The sequence below is a fragment of the Ranitomeya imitator genome, chromosome 4 (genome assembly GCF_032444005.1).
Source record: "Ranitomeya imitator isolate aRanImi1 chromosome 4, aRanImi1.pri, whole genome shotgun sequence".
Classification (NCBI taxonomy): domain Eukaryota; kingdom Metazoa; phylum Chordata; class Amphibia; order Anura; family Dendrobatidae; genus Ranitomeya; species Ranitomeya imitator.
The window spans coordinates 479505954-479522173 of record NC_091285.1 but is presented as its reverse complement, the minus strand read 5'-3'; the positions used below and the strand labels follow the sequence as shown (position 1 = coordinate 479522173).

Sequence of the window (16220 nt, the reverse complement as noted above, 5' to 3'; positions counted from 1 at the left end):
CCCCATGTATGTATATCGAGGACTATATAAGGACAGCTGCGAACATACCAGTTATCCTAATCACCACATATAATGCAGATAAATCCCATAAAAATATAAACTTTATTTATATACATTAAAAAAGTGTACCAAAACAGATACAGAGGACACAAGTATGGAGACAAAGAAACTCAAGCGATAGTACATAAAACAAAGGGCCCAAGATCCCACCCATAGCCAAAGCATACCATACTCCAATAATACAGGATATCAATCCATAAATATGGGCAGAGAAATATATATAATGCTGGTACTATGACCCGATATCCAAACCAGGCGACAAAAATGTAGCAGGGCAGAGTGACACACATTACCTGGTATGCCTGGCAACGGGGGACCCAGAGCCCACCCCGATGCGCGTTTCGGAGCCACAGACCGGCTCCTTCCTCAGGGGGCGCAGGGAACAGACAGAGACAGCCATCTATATATACACACACACAAATAAGGCCAACCCAGAGATAATTACCTACACACTCAGAAACGCAGCACCTGTAGATGCCGCCGACCACGGAGCCACCCCCACCCGCCGGAAACACGCGTAGGAACACGTGGTACAGCCCCGTGCGTCAGTGAGGACGCCGACATCGGCGGCTATTGCCAACCACGGCGCACACGCCGCCAACCGGAACCGGAAACACGCGGGCCCACGTGATCCGGTATCCATGGCGACGGAAACGCCGCGGCAGCAAACTACAGGGGCAGCGTCTGCGCGGACATAACAGGGTAAAGTGATCAGGGGAGAAAACAGAACCCAAATGAAGGAGCACGTATAGAGGGAAAAAAAAAAAAAACCCTCATAGAACAACATCCCAGAATCAATAAATATAAATTCATCATTGCTCCACATATTACAATACATAAGAAAATATAACGTATGCAACAATAAATAAAATAACAACAACAAAAGCAAATAGCAGAAAATGACAAAAAATACAGACATAAATAAATGCAAGAACACCCCTCAACAAAGAAAACCATATACAAAATTGCATATTTAACACCCAACAACATGCAACAATATATTATAAATGCAAATAACATAAAACACACACATATATACACAACAGGGCGACAGATGAGCTGACACACATCCCGCTGGCATGGCGTTATTCAGGTATATCTTCACCTATCCATATCAATAGCACCAATATAGATCAACCTAAATAACGATAAATACAGAATAATTAAATACTGTAAAATTAAAAACAGATTAAAAACCAATGTACATAACACTTGAGATGGGAACCGAAATGCCCAAAAATCATGAAGGAAGATCACAGAAAAGGAGCAAATGAGATATTCTCGTTCAATCCATTAGGGTGGATTGTCCGCAATGTCCATATCCACCTCGTTTCCAATTGCGCCAGACGCTTAGCCAAATTACCCCCTCTGATATTAATATGTAAGAGATCAATGCCACGGACGCGCAATAGTGTACTGTCACTATGATGGAATTCTCTAAAATGGCGCGGCAAGGTCTTAAGGGTGGCTACGTCCGCGCAGGAGGCTGCCGCCTGTATACCCAGCACGTGCTCACGTACCCGGACCTTCAACTGCCGTGTGGTCAAACCCACATAGATCAGGCCACACGGGCACGTGGCATAGTATATGACATATCGGGATATACATGAAATGCGTTGTCTGATGGTGAATTGCTTCATACCATCAGAGGTAGCAAATGTTGTACATTTATCAATGTTAGGACAGGCGACACACCTCCCGCACGGAACACAGCCACCCTGCCGCATGCCATCTAAAAAGGTAGGTGTATTTTCCCCAACATAGTGGCTCCGCGTCAATTGATCTCGCAAATTTTTAGCACGTCTGAACGCAAGTGGAGGATTATCCGGGAGGAAGTTTTTAATAATTGGATCAACCTTCAAGATGGGCCAGGCATTTCTGAGGGCCAGATGTAGCTTTTCATGCTGAGGGTTATAAGATGTAATAAATCTAACCGTGCTATTAATAATAATAATAATAATAATAATTTTTATTTATATAGCGCCAACATATTCCGCAGCGCTTTACAAATTATAGAGGGGACTTGTACATACAATAGACATTACAGCATAACAGAAATACAGTTCAAAACAGATATCAAGAGGAGTGAGGGCCCTGCTCGTAAGCTTACAAACTATGAGGAAAAGGGGAGACACGAGAGGTGGATGGTAACAATTGCTATAGTTATTCGGACCAGCCATAGTGTAAGGCTTGGGTGTTCATGTAAAGCTGCATGAACCAGTTAATTAATTTTTTTTTTTTTTTTTTTAATATAGGCCACACAGGGATCGTTAGGTTAATGCATTGAGGCGGTAGGCCAGTCTGAACAAATGAGTTTTTAGGGCACGCTTAAAACTGTGGGGATTGGGGATTAATCGTATTATCCTAGGTAGTGCATTCCAAAGAATCGGCGCAGCACGTGTAAAGTCTTGGAGACGGGAGTGGGAGGTTCTGATTATTGAGGATGCTAACCTGAGGTCATCAGCGGAGCGGAGGGCACGGGTAGGGTGGTAGACTGAGACCAGAGAGGAGATGTAGGGTGGTGCTGAGCCATGGAGTGCTTTGTGGATGAGATAATGAGGTAATGGTGGCTATTACCAACAGATTTTTTTGTGGCTTTATTATATAGTAGCTCATTACGGTTAGCATATTTGGCACGGTGGTACGCTCTCTTCACACACCGGCCACTATATCCCCTAGACAGGAAGCGTTGTCTTAGTTCCTCCAATCGTAACTCAAAATCGGCATCAGTGGAACAAATCCGACGGAGCCGGAGGAACTGGGCCACTGGAATCGCCTGAATCATATGGTGCGGATGACAGGAAGAAGCGTGCAACAAGGTGTTGGTGGCTGTTTGTTTACGAAAGATATCCGTCTGGAGTAGGCCCCGTCCATCCTTACGGATGGTAACATCGAGAAAATCAATTCTCTCAGAGTCCCACACCGGGGTGAGACGTATGTTAAGATCGTTGCTGTTCAAAGAGGAGATAAACTGCGCAAACTGCATTATATGTGGTGATTAGGATATCCGGCACTATGTGCCAGTAGCAGTCACGGACCGCCCCCGGCACATTAACCCCCGACACACCGCGATCAAACATGATCGCGGTGTGCCGGCGGTATAGGGAAGCATCGTGCAGGGAGGGGGCTCCCTGCGGGCTTCCCTGAGACCCCCGGAGCAACGCGATGTGATCGCATTGCTGCGAGGGTCTCTTACCTCCTCCTCCCTGCAGCAGGCCCGGATCCAAGATGGCCGCGGCATACGGGTCCTGCAGGGAGGTGGCTGCACTGCACCTCAGTGCAGGCGCCGGGAAGCCAGGAGAAGTGCACGTCAGATCGCTGATCTGACACAGTGCACAGCAAAGTGTCAGATCAGCAATCTTACACTATAACATGATCCCCCCCCCCCCCAGGGCAATGTTACAGTGTAACAAAAAAAATATTCACATGTGTAAAAAAAATTTAAAGAAAATTCCCCCAAAAATAAAATATTCTTCCTATAAATACATTTCTTTATCTAAATAAAAACAAAACAATAAGAGTACACATATTTAGTATCGCCGCGTCCGTAACGACCCCACCTATAAAACTATATCACTAGTTAACCCCTTCAGTGAACACCGTAAAAAAAAAAACGAGGCAAAAAACAGCGCTTTATTCTCATACCGCCAAAAAGTGGAATAACACGCGATCAAAAAGACTGATATAAATAACCATGGTACCACTGAAAACATCATCTTGTCCCACAAAAAACGAGCCGCCATATAGCATCATCAGCGAAAAAATAAAAGTTATAGTCCTCAGAATAAAGCGATGCAAATATAATTATTTTTTTCTATAAGTTTTTATCGTATAAAAGCGCCAAAACATAAAAAAATGATATAAATGAGGTATCGCTGTAATCGTACTGACCTGAAGAATATAACTGCTTTATCCATTTTACCAAACGCGGAACGGTATAAACGCCTCCTCCAAAAGAAATTCATGAATAGCTGGTTTTTGGTCATTCTGCCTCACAAAAATCTGAATAAAAAGCGATCAAAAAATGTCACCAATAAAAACGTCAACTCGTCCCGCAAAAATCAAGACCTCACATGACTCTGTGGACCCAAATATGGAAAAATTATAGCTCTCAAAATGTGGTAACGCAAAAAATATTTTTTGCAATAAAAAGCGTCTTTAAGTGTGTGACGGCTGCCAATCATAAAAATCCGCTAAAAAAACCGCTATAAATAGTAAATCAAACCCCCCTTCATCACCCCCTTAGTTTGGAAAAATTAAAAAAATGTATTTATTTCCATTTTCCCCATTAGGGTTAGGGCTAGGATTAAGGCTACAGTTAGGGTTGGGGCTAAAGTTAGGGTTAGGGTTGGGGCTAAAGTTAGGGTTAGGGTTGGGGCTACATTTAGGGTTGGGAATAGGGTTGGGATTAGGGTTAGGGGTGTGTCAGAGTTAGAGGTGTGGTTAGGGTTACCGTTGGGATTAGGGGTGTGGTTGGATTAGGGTTTCAGTTATAATTGGGGGGTTTCCACTGTTTAGGCACATCAGGGGCTCTCCAAACGCGACATGGCGTCCGATCTCAATTCCAGCCAATTCTGCGTTAAAAAGTAAAACAGTGCTCCTTCCCTTCCAAGCTCTCCCGTGTGCCCAAACAGGGGTTTACCCCAACATATGGGGTATCAGCGTACTCAGGACAAATTGGACAACAACTTTTGTGGTCCAATTTCTCCTGTTACCCTTGGGAAAATACAAAACTGGGGGTTAAAATATAATTTTTGTGGGAATTTTTTTTTTTTATTTTCACGGCTCTGCGTTATAAACTGTAGTGAAACACTTGGGGGTTCAAAGTTCTCACAACAAATCTAGATAAGTTCCTTTGGGGGTCTAGTTTCCAATATGGGGTCACTTGTGGGGGGTTTCTACGGTTTAGGTACATTAGGGCTCTGCAAACGTAATGTGACGCCTGCAGACCATTCCATCTAAGTCTGCATTCCAAATGATGCTCTTTCCCTTCCGAGCTCTGCCATGCGCTCAAACGGTGGTTCCCCCCCACATATCGGGTATCAGCGTACTCAGGACAAATTGGATAACTTTTAGGGTCCAATTTCAACTGATACTGATACCCTTGGAAAAATACTAAACTGGGGGCTAAAAAATAATTTTTGTGGAAAAAAAATTTTTCACATCTAGATGAGTTCCTTAGGGCGTCTACTTTCCAAAATGGTGTCACTTGTGGGGGGTTTCTACTGTTTAGGTACATTAGGGGCTCTGCAAACGCAATGTGACACCTGCAGACCATTCCATCTAAGTCTGCATTCCAAATGGCGCTCCTTCCCTTCCGAGCCCTCCCATGCGCCCAATCAGTGTTCCCCCCCCCCCCCCTGCCATATATGGGGTATCAGCGTACTCAGGACAAATTGGACAACAACTTTTGGGGTCCAATTTCTCCTGTTACCTTTGGGAAAATACAAAACTGGGGGCTAAAAAATAATTTTTGTGGGAAAATTTTTTATTTTTATGGCTCTGCATTATAAACTTCTGTGAAGCCCTAGGTGGGTCAAAGTGCTCACCACACATCTAGATAAGTTCCTTAGGGGGTCTACTTTCCAAAATGGTGTCACTTGTGGGGGGTTTCAAAGTTTAGGCACTTCAGTGGCTCTCCAAACGCAACATGGCGTCCCATCTCAATTCCTGTCAATTTTGCATTGAAAAGTCAAACGGCGCTCCTTCCCTTCCGAGCTCTGCCATGCGCCCAAACAGTGGTTTACCCCCACATATGGGGTATCGGCGTACTCAGGACAATTTGTACAACTTTTGGGGTCCATTTTGTCCTGTTACCCTTGGTAAAATAAAACAAATTGGAGCTGAAATACGGTAAATTTTTTGTGAAAAAAAGCTAATTGTTCATTTTTATTTAAACATTCAAAAAATTCCTGTGAAACACCTGAAGGGTTAAAGGGAACCTGTCACCCCGTTTTTTGAGATTGAGATATAAATACTGTTAAATAGGGCCTGTGCTGTGCGTTACTATGGTGTATGTAGTGCTCGGCAAACTCGGCTTTGGGAAAATGGCCGCCGCGATCTCTTCTGCGCACGCGCGGCATCCCGCGGCCATTTTCCTGAAGCCCCGTGCAGCAGAGCACTACATCTGCGCACGCGCGGCCCCAGGAAGATGGCCGCCCGCACCGATGAAAGGAATGACAGCGCAGATCGCGCGCTGTGTCTTCACGTGGGCACAGGGAATCCGGACCTTGGACATGCGCACACCACTACGCCACCAACGGAAACCTGGGGAAGAAAAGAGCGCTGTGAACACGCCCACCTGACCAGACCAGCCTGATTGACAGGCGAAAACGCCGACTTTGGTAATGTATTTCTCGGCATACATGGGGAATCAGGGTACACTACATACACTATAGTAACGTACAGCGCAGGCCATATTTAACAGTATTTATAGCTCAATCTCAAAAAACGGGGTGACAGGTTCCCTTTAATAAACTTCTTGAATGTGGTTTTGTGCACCTTGAGGGGTGCAGTTTTTAGAATGGTGTCACACTTGGTTATTTTCTATCATATAGACCCCTCAAAATGACTTCAAATGAGATGTGGTCCCTAAAATAAAATGATGGTGTAAAAATGAGAAATCGCTGGTCAACTTTTAACCCTTATAACTCCCTAACAAAAAAAATTTTTGGTTCCAAAATTGTGCTGATGTAAAGTAGACATGTGGGAAATGTTACTTATTAAGCATTTTGTGTGACATATCTCTGTAATTTAATTGCATAAAAATTCAAAGTTGGAAAATTGCGAAATTTTCAAAATTTTTGCCAAATTTCCATTTTTTTAACAAATAAACGCAGCTACTATCAAAGATGTTTTACCACTATCATGAAGTACAATATGTCACGAGAAAACAATGTCAGAATCACCGGGATCCGTTGAAGCGTTCCAGAGTTATAACCTCATAAAGGGACAGTGGTCAGAATTGGAAAAAACGGCCCGGTCATTTACGTGCAAACCACCCTTGGGGGTAAAGGGGTTAAAGGTTTGAAGGGTGGAAGAGGAGCTGCGGTGGAGCCTGGGCAGAGTCTCAAGGGGGGACCAACATTTTGGTAATGTGGGGCCCTGAAATTCCTAGTGGCAGCCCTGATGTCACGAGAAAACAATCTTTGAGTCACCGGGAGCCATTGAAGTGTTCCAGATGAGTTATTACCTCACAAAGAGACACTGGTGAGAATTGTAAAGTATGTCCTGGTGGTCAGGAAGGTGACAACAGGCTCGGGGAGGGACGGGTTAAAGGAGATGGCAGACCCATAGAGAGCACACGGTCGCCACCCCTCGGCAGCGCATGGTTTGATCTATCTTCTGACTGACCCTCTGCACATTTGGCTGTGTCCACTTAAATGCGGGGGGGGATGAAGCCCCAAAACGTATACCTATGTTCCTCCCATTGTATCTCCCCAATAGTCCACTTAATCGCCCTGTAAGTAGAGGCACGCGCGCCCAATATCAGACCCCGGAAATCCGGCGCTATTATTCCCAAGCGGAAGGTCACATGGGTACAAGCCCGTGGCCGAGTCATGTGACCGTGACGTCATGCCGGTCCTACAGAGAATGTGCGTGCGCGGCTGGACGCCCTGCGACACTCCGGCATGTCTGCCCCGGTGGCTAGAGGCGGGACCGAGGCCGCGGGGGAGCTGCGCGGGAAGAGTTTGGGGGAGCTCGCCGAGATCCTGGAGCGGCAGGAGAAGCTGCTGAGTAACAAGTATGAGGCCTCCATAGCTGGTAATGAGCGGGGCGGGCTGTACCCGGCGTGTGGTGGGCAGCACCAGCTCTGTGCCCAGTCAGTGCCAGGTACAGACCGTGCTTCCCATCTGCAGCAGGGTTTCTGCGGGTGCCGCTACATAGTCTTTATGAAACCTGTATTATTAGACTTTCCATTTCTTTAAGGCACCGCACCAGGTTTGTTATTATTATTATTTCACCTTATTTCTGAGGTGCTGTCGGCTGGTTTCTCTTTGTCTGGGTTCCCTCTAACATGTCTATCAGAAATTCTTCCTGGTGTATACCTCAGGCTACATTCACACTTGCGGTTTTTTTCAATACGTCGCAATGCGTCGTTTAGGGAAAAAACGCATCCTGCAAAGTTGTCTGCAGGATGCGTTTTTGCCCCATAGATTAACATTAACGACGCATTGACACACGTCGCAACCGTCATGCGACGGTTGCGCCGTGTTGTGGCGAACCGCCGGGAGCAAAAAAACGTTACATGTAACGTTTTTTGCTTCCGACGGTCCGCCATTTCCGACCGCGCATGAGCGGCCGGAACTCCTCCCCCACATCCCCGCAACTCACAATGGGGCAGCGGATGCGCTGGAAAAATGCATCTGCTGCCCCCGTTGTGCGGCGCATTCACTGCTAGCGTCGGGGAAAATACTAAAACCCTATGTGTCATTTGTCTATACCTATGCCTATGGTAGATTTTGCCTATGGTAGATTTTTTTAGTCATATTAGTCTATACCTATGGTAGATTTTTTTAGTCATATTAGTCTATACCTATGGTAGATTTTTTACAGTGTGCGGGAAATCAGCGATTCCGCAGAATTAATGAACATGTTGCTTTTTTTTTTCCGTGATTTGTTTTTTTTCGCGGAAAAAAATCGCAACATTTGCACAAGTTTTGCGGATTACATTGAAATGATTGGGAACCATATGTAAGCGTTTTTTTCACGTTTTTATCGCATTTTTATAGAAAAAAACCGCGAAAAATACGGAACGTGTGCACATAGCCTTACAACTCCCTTCTCTGTGTACCTGAACTGAGAGAGGGAGGGGGATGTTTTGAGTGAGATAATATTAAGGCTAGGTTCTCATTTCGTTTTCGGGTGAGCGCTAACAGACAGCGTTGCACGGCGAAATTAACGCCGTGCAACGTGTCCGTTAACGCTCCCATTGCCAGCAATGTTAAAGCGCATTGCTAGTGCGTGCCATTTTCGGCACGCGCTAGCGATGTGCCGTTCTTTTGTGGCGCGCCTCGGACGCTGCTTGCAGCTAGCGCTAGCGGGGACATTTAACGCGACCCCTAAAAAGACATTGCGTTAGCGCAATCCACTAGCGCTTACATAGTTTACATAGTTTACATAGTTATTAAGGTTGAAGGAAGACTATATGTCCATCTAGTTCAACCCATAGCCTAACCTAACATGCCCTAACATGTTGCTTACCGCTAATCGGATTGCCCTGACGCAATGAGAACCTAGCCTAATATTGTTTACCTTGAGATAGTTTATAAACCCTCCTCTCACACATCCAGTACCCAGCAACCACAGAATGCAGAGTAAGTGGACATGCTGGCTGGGGCATATCTTAAGGTACCGTCACACTCAGCAACTTTGCAACGAGAACGACAGCGATCTGTGACGTTGCAGCGTCCTGGATAGCGATCTCGTTGTGTTTGACACGCAGCAGTGATCTGGATCCCGCTGTGCCATCGCTGGTCGGAGCTAGAAGTCCGGAACTTCATTTGGTCGCTAGATCGGCGCGTATCGTCATGTTTGACATCAAAAACAACTACGCCAGCAACGTTTTACATGGAGCGAGAACAATAAGCGAGTCGCCGTTACGTCACTGGATCGCTCCTGCATCGTTCTGTTTGACGTCTCTACAGCGACATAAACAGCGACGCTCCAGTGATCGGCTCGTTGTCTATATCGCTGCAGCGTCGCTATGTGTGACTGTACCTTACTGAAGTCAAGCTGCAACACCAGGCTCTCCCATCATCACTTTGGTAAGAATTACGAATAACGGTTTTGAGCTCCGTTTTTTTTATTGGAATATGTTCATATTAGTACAACAACGTTATCTTCCAAGTTTCATTAAGATCTTTTTAGGGATTCAGTCGTTATGCGCCATTTTCTGCCATACCTATGCCTACAGTGTTATCACGGTTGGAAACGGAAAAACGGTTTTGAGCTCCGTTTTTTTAATTGGAATTAGTTCATATTAGTACAATGACGTTATCTTCCAAGTTTCATTAAGATCTTTTTAGGGATTCAGTCGTTATGCGCCATTTTATGCCATACCTATGCCTAGTGTGTTATCACGGTTGGAAACAGAAAAACGGTTTTGAGCTCCGTTTTTTTTATTGGAATTAGTTCATATTAGTACAATGACGTTATCTTCCAAGTTTCATTAAGATCTTTTTAGGGATTCAGTCGTTATGCGCCATTTTCTGCCATACCTATGCCTAGTGTGTTATCACGGTTGGAAACGGAAAAAACGGTTTTGAGCTCCGTTTTTTTTATTGGAATTAGTTCATATTAGTACAATGACGTTATCTTCCAAGTTTCATTAAGATCTTTTTAGGGATTCAGTCGTTATGCGCCATTTTCTGCCATACCTATGCCTAGTGTGTTATCACGGTTGGAAACGGAAAAACGGTTTTGAGCTCCGTTTTTTTTATTGGAATTAGTTCATATTAGTACAACAACGTTATCTTCCAAGTTTCATTAAGATCTTTTTAGGGATTCAGTCGTTATGCGCCATTTTCTGCCATACCTATGCCTTGTGTGTTATCACGGTTGGAAACAGAAAAACAGTTTTGAGCTCCGTTTTTTTTTTTATTGGAATTAGTTCATATTAGTACAATGACGTTATCTTCCAAGTTTCATTAGGATCATTTTAGGGATTCAGTGGTTATGCGCCATTTTCTGCCATACCTATGCCTAGTGTGTTATCACGGTTGGAAACGGAAAAAACGGTTTTGAGCTCCGTTTTTTTTATTGGAATTAGTTCATATTAGTACAATGACATTATCTTCCAAGTTTCATTAGGATCATTTTAGGGATTCAGTCTTTATGCGCCATATTCTGCCATACCTATGCCTATGGTAGTTTTTTTTTCTAAAGTTGAATGTTTTTAATCTATTTTTCCTTTCCACTTCACTATTTAAAAATAAATTAGCGGAGGTTAAACTTTAATTGCGTTTTCAACAAGGCAAACCCATACATTGCTATAGAGTAACTTTACATTTGAAATAAACACTGAATCCCTAAGTATATCTTTATCGAAAATTTTTGCCTTAGGCCGACCTCACACCTGCGAGTTTTACGGACGTATGAGCGGTTCATAAAATACGGATTGCATACGGTACAATGCTTCTCTATGGCCCAGCTCCTATCAGCCGTGTTTTACTGATCCGTATTATACGGTCTTCTACGGCCATAGAAAATTGCAGTATGCTGCGTTTGTCACCGTATTGCGCAAAAAATCCACTAATGAAAGTCTATGGGGGCCAGAAAAATACGGATTACACACGGACCAACAGTGTGACTTGCGAGAAATACGCAGCGCTGTTAGAGAGAAAAGCCGGAAATTCAGTGCGGTGTACAGTAAAATCACACTGACAGCTTACAGTAGAATAGGTGGAATAAATGTGTACACATAGAATAGGCATATATATATATGTAGATATACTAGATGGTGGCCCGATTCTAACGCATCGGGTATTCTAGAATATGCATGTCCACGTAGTATATTGCCCAGTCACGTAGTATATTGCCCAGCCCACGTAGTATATTGCCCACGTAGTATATTGCCCAGCCACGTAGTATTTTGCCCAGCCATGTAGTATATTGCCCAGCCCACGTAGTATATTGCCCAGCCACGTAGTATATTGCCCAGCCCACGTAGTATATTGGCCAGCCCACGTAGTATATTGGCCAGCCCACGTAGTATATTGGCCAGCCCACGTAGTATATTGGCCAGCCCACGTAGTATATTGGCCAGCCCACGTAGTATATTGGCCAGCCCACGTAGTATATTGGCCAGCCCACGTAGTATATTGGCCAGCCCACGTAGTATATTGGCCAGCCCACGTAGTATATTGGCCAGCCCACGTAGTATATTGGCCAGCCCACGTAGTATATTGGCCAGCCCACGTAGTATATTGGCCAGCCCACGTAGTATATTGGCCAGCCCACGTAGTATATTGGCCAGCCCACGTAGTATATTGGCCAGCCCACGTACTATATTGGCCAGCCCACGTACTATATTGCCCAGCCCACGTAGTATATTGCCTGTGACCACAACGTCATCACAGGTCCTGCGCTCATACCAACCCTGAGACCGGAAGCTGCCGTGGACTACAAGGGGCCCTCAGAAAGGTGAGTATATTTTTATTTTTTTAAATGTGACAAACCTGGCTGGGCAATATACTACGTGGCTAGGCAATATACTACGTGGGCTGGGCAATATACTACGTGGCTGGGAAATGTACTACATGGCTGGGCAATATAGTACGTGACTGGGCAATATACTACGTGACTGGGCAATATACTACGTGGCTGGGAAATGTACTACATGGCTGGGCAATATAGTACGTGACTGGGCAATATACTACGTGACTGGGCAATATACTACGTGGCTGGGCAATATACTACGTGGCTGGGCAATATACTACGTGGCTGGGCAATATACTACGTGGCTGGGCAATATACTACGTGGCTGGGCAATATACTACGTGACTGGGCAATATACTACGTGGCTGGGAAATATAGTACGTGGCTGGGCAATATACTACGTGGACATGCATATTCTAGAATACCCGATGCGTTAGAATCGGGCCACCATCTAATGTGTATATGTATGTATATATATATATATATATATATATATATATATATATATATATATATATATATATATATATATATATATATATATATATATATGTAGACATTTATCTTAGCTATTCTATTCTAACCTGTCAGTGTGATTTTACTGTACACCGCACTGAATTGCCGGCTTTTCTATAGAACACCGCTGCGTATTTCTCACAAGTCACACTGCTGGTCTGTGTGTAATCCGTATTTTTCTGGCCCCCATAGCGGCCCTGCACTTAGTAACCCGATATTTACCCTGGTTACAGGTGAACACATCGCTAGATCGGCGTCACACATGCCGATCCAGCGATGACAGCGGGTGATCAGCGACCAAAAAAAAGGTCCTGATCATTCCCCACGACCAACGATCTCCCAGCAGGGGCCTGATCGTTGGTCGCTGTCACACAATAATGAGATCGTTAGCGGGATCGTTGTTACTTCACAAAAAGCGTGACGTTGCAACGATATCCTTAACGATATCGTTGTGTGTGAAGGTACCTTAAGGCAAACATTTTCGATAAAGATATACTTAGGGATTCACTGTTTATTTGAAATGTAAAGTTATTATATAGGAATGTATGAATTAACATTGTTGAAAACAGAATTACATTTTTAAGCTTTGTTTTTCTTGCTGGAATAAGTTCATATTAATGACAAACTTATTTTCAAAGTTTCATCAAGATCTTCTTAGGGATTCAGTGTTTATTTCAAATGTAAAGTTACTATATAGAAATGTATGGGTTTGCCTTGTGGAAAACGCAATTAAAGTTTAACCTCCGCTAATTTATTTTTAAATAGTGAAGTGGAAAGAAAAAATAGATTCAAAAAATTCAACTTTAGAAAAAAAACTACCATAGGAATAGGTATGGCAGAAAATGGCGCATAAAGACGGAATCCCTAAAAAGATCCTAATGAAACTTGGAAGATAACGTTGTTGTACTAATATGAACATATTCCAATAAAAAAAACGGAGCTCAAAACCGTTTTTCCGTTTCCAACCGTGATAACACTGTAGGCATAGGTATGGCAGAAAATGGCGCATAAAGACTGAATCCCTAAAAAGATCCTAATGAAACTTGAAAGATAACGTTGTTGTACTAACATGAACATATTCCAATAAAAAAAACGGAGCTAAAAACCGTTATTCCGTTTCCAAAAAATTTGACCCCTACATTCATGTATTGCAACTTTATGTCAAATAAATACATATGTAAATAAATTGGTTACTCTGCTTCAAATGGAGTGAAGTGGAAAGGAAAACTAAATTAAGAAAATGAAACGGTAAAAAAAAATCTAAAATAGGCAGAGATGAATACGACTAAAATATCTACCATAGGCATAGGTAAATTTGCCACATAGGGTTTTAGTATGCACCTAGCGTCGGTAACCTCGGCCCGACGCTAGTGTGAAAGTAGCCTTATTTAAGAAGAAAAGCTAGACCCGAGAAAGGCCTTATGTGGTGTCTTCCGATGCCAGAAATAAAATGCAAACATCAGTAAAATTCCAGAGGGGTGGTCACACCAGTAATTAGAAGATATGCTCCATTACCTCATGGTAACGTCGCCCACATCATGGTGACATCTATGTGGATGCCAGGACAGTAATACAGACGCTGGCACTAAGTTTACGTTCCTCAGACCGAACATGAAAAATAGGCTTTTCTTCTTAGCCCAAGTGGTACTTTACTTTCAGGTCATGATATATTTGCTGTGGTCGGGATTTTGAAAAACACCATTACATGTAGTGGGAAAAAACTGGAGGGAAGAACAAATTCACTGCTGATTTCTACCCCACACTATGCTCATTATGTTGTCGCAAATTTTAACCGTAGATATCCCCCGTCACCTCGGTGTAATAGTCTGAAATCCACCGCATGTGAGACCTGTCACTCTCAAGCAGCCTAATAAATTTTGGCTTCCACAATTGTTTTAATTCATGGTTTGCATAGCAATTGTAAGGCTTGGATTTGTTTGACTTTATCTCTTTTTATCTCTCACAGGAAATTCATTGCAAAACTTCCAGACCGAGGAAAAAAGATTTCAGATTACGCTGAAAAAGTACGAGCAGCCATTGCTGAATATTATAAATGGAAAAAAACCGCAGATCTCCTTTCTGCATTCAAGTCACAATTTCAGGAACAACAATGTAACATGAAAGTGACTGCTGAATCCTCCCGAGAGCGGAAGGAGAAGGTGACAGGAGTGTCCCCGACTGTGCCACAGGATGAAGAGAACTCATCCAGGCCTGCCAATGTGAATGATGCCGAGGGGGCACATGCCCTGGACTCCCCCAGATCTCTCGCCTCTGTTATAATCAACGATGAGACCCGCAATAATGACTGTCACACAGATGAACATTCAGCAGATGCTCTGGCAAATAGTCTGAAGATGATTAGTATTAAAGAAAGTGGGGAGAAGGTGACCAACTCCTGTCTAGGTGCAAGTGGAGCCCAGAAATCTCATTATGTCGAAGTTATAGAAAAAAGGTCAATGAGCCCAGTCCAGAGAAAGGAAAGATTCCGAACAAACAGGTATGAACATTTTGGGGACATGTATGTAGTATTGCAAAATAAGTAACCAGACAAGTAAATGGTTTAAAATAAAAACCTTCAGTCTATTATTGAATTTGCCATCACTTTCTGATTGCTAGGGGGGGAGACATTACTTAAATGCCGTTAAAACTGTAGGGAGCATTGTTGTGCAGGGATTTTAGGTACTGGCCTGGTGCTGGCTGCTGGATCCCAAATTTATCAGAGAGTGATGGCGCCAGCGACCTTTTATAATGCAGGAGAACCAGTTTTGTGTTACTAAGACACCAGTTCACTCCACTACTAGACTTTGCAAACTCAAAAAAATAAGATCTACCAGGTACATAGTCAAATTAAGAATAAGCTAATGCAACATGAAAACTGCCTCTATCATATCTGTAGTATTAACTATTTAGCAACTTAGAGCAAAAAAGGCAAAATGAGTTTTTAGCTAAAGTTATGTATTTTATCGTATATGATCTATAAAAAGACAGCTCTAATGCCACACATCACACACAGGTCTACAAACCCAGATTATTATTTATTTATATAGCACCATTCCATGATGCTGTAATGAAAAGGGGTTACATGCAAATTACAGATATCACTTACAGTAAACAAACGAACAATGACAGACTGGTACAGAGGGAAGAGGACCCTGCCTTTGCCATCTTACATTCCACAGGATGGTGGGGAAGAAGACAATATTATTATTATTATTATTTATTGTTATAGCGCCATTTATTCCATGGCGCTTTACATGTGAGGAGGGGGTATACATAATAAAAACAGGTACAATAATCTTAAACAATACAATTCATAACTGGTACAGGAGGAGTGAGGACCCTGCCCGCGAAGGCTCACAATCTACAAGGGATGGGTGAGGATACAGTAGGTGAGGATAGAGCTGGTCATGCAGCGGTTTGGTCGATCGGTGGTTACTGCAGGTTGTAGGCTTGTCGGAAGAGGTGGGTCTTCAGGTTCTTTTTGA

At 43.4% G+C, this 16220-nt stretch overlaps 1 protein-coding gene across 2 annotated transcripts in view; it reads left to right on the top strand.

The window, feature by feature from the left end:
* Positions 1–7225: 7225 nt before the first annotated feature.
* POLR2M (RNA polymerase II subunit M) overlaps positions 7226–16220 on the top strand; it is a 32452-nt gene continuing 23457 nt past the window's right edge. Inside the window, exons 1-2 of one of the 2 annotated variants that reach the window (XM_069765922.1) lie at positions 7226–7269; positions 14702–15232. In XM_069765922.1, coding sequence (XP_069622023.1) covers positions 7241–7269; positions 14702–15232 — 560 coding nt within the window. In that variant the 5' untranslated portion in view covers positions 7226–7240. Of the gene's footprint in view, positions 7270–7619; positions 7805–14701; positions 15233–16220 lie in introns of those variants that run through there. The other variant, XM_069765921.1, reaches the window with a different exon arrangement.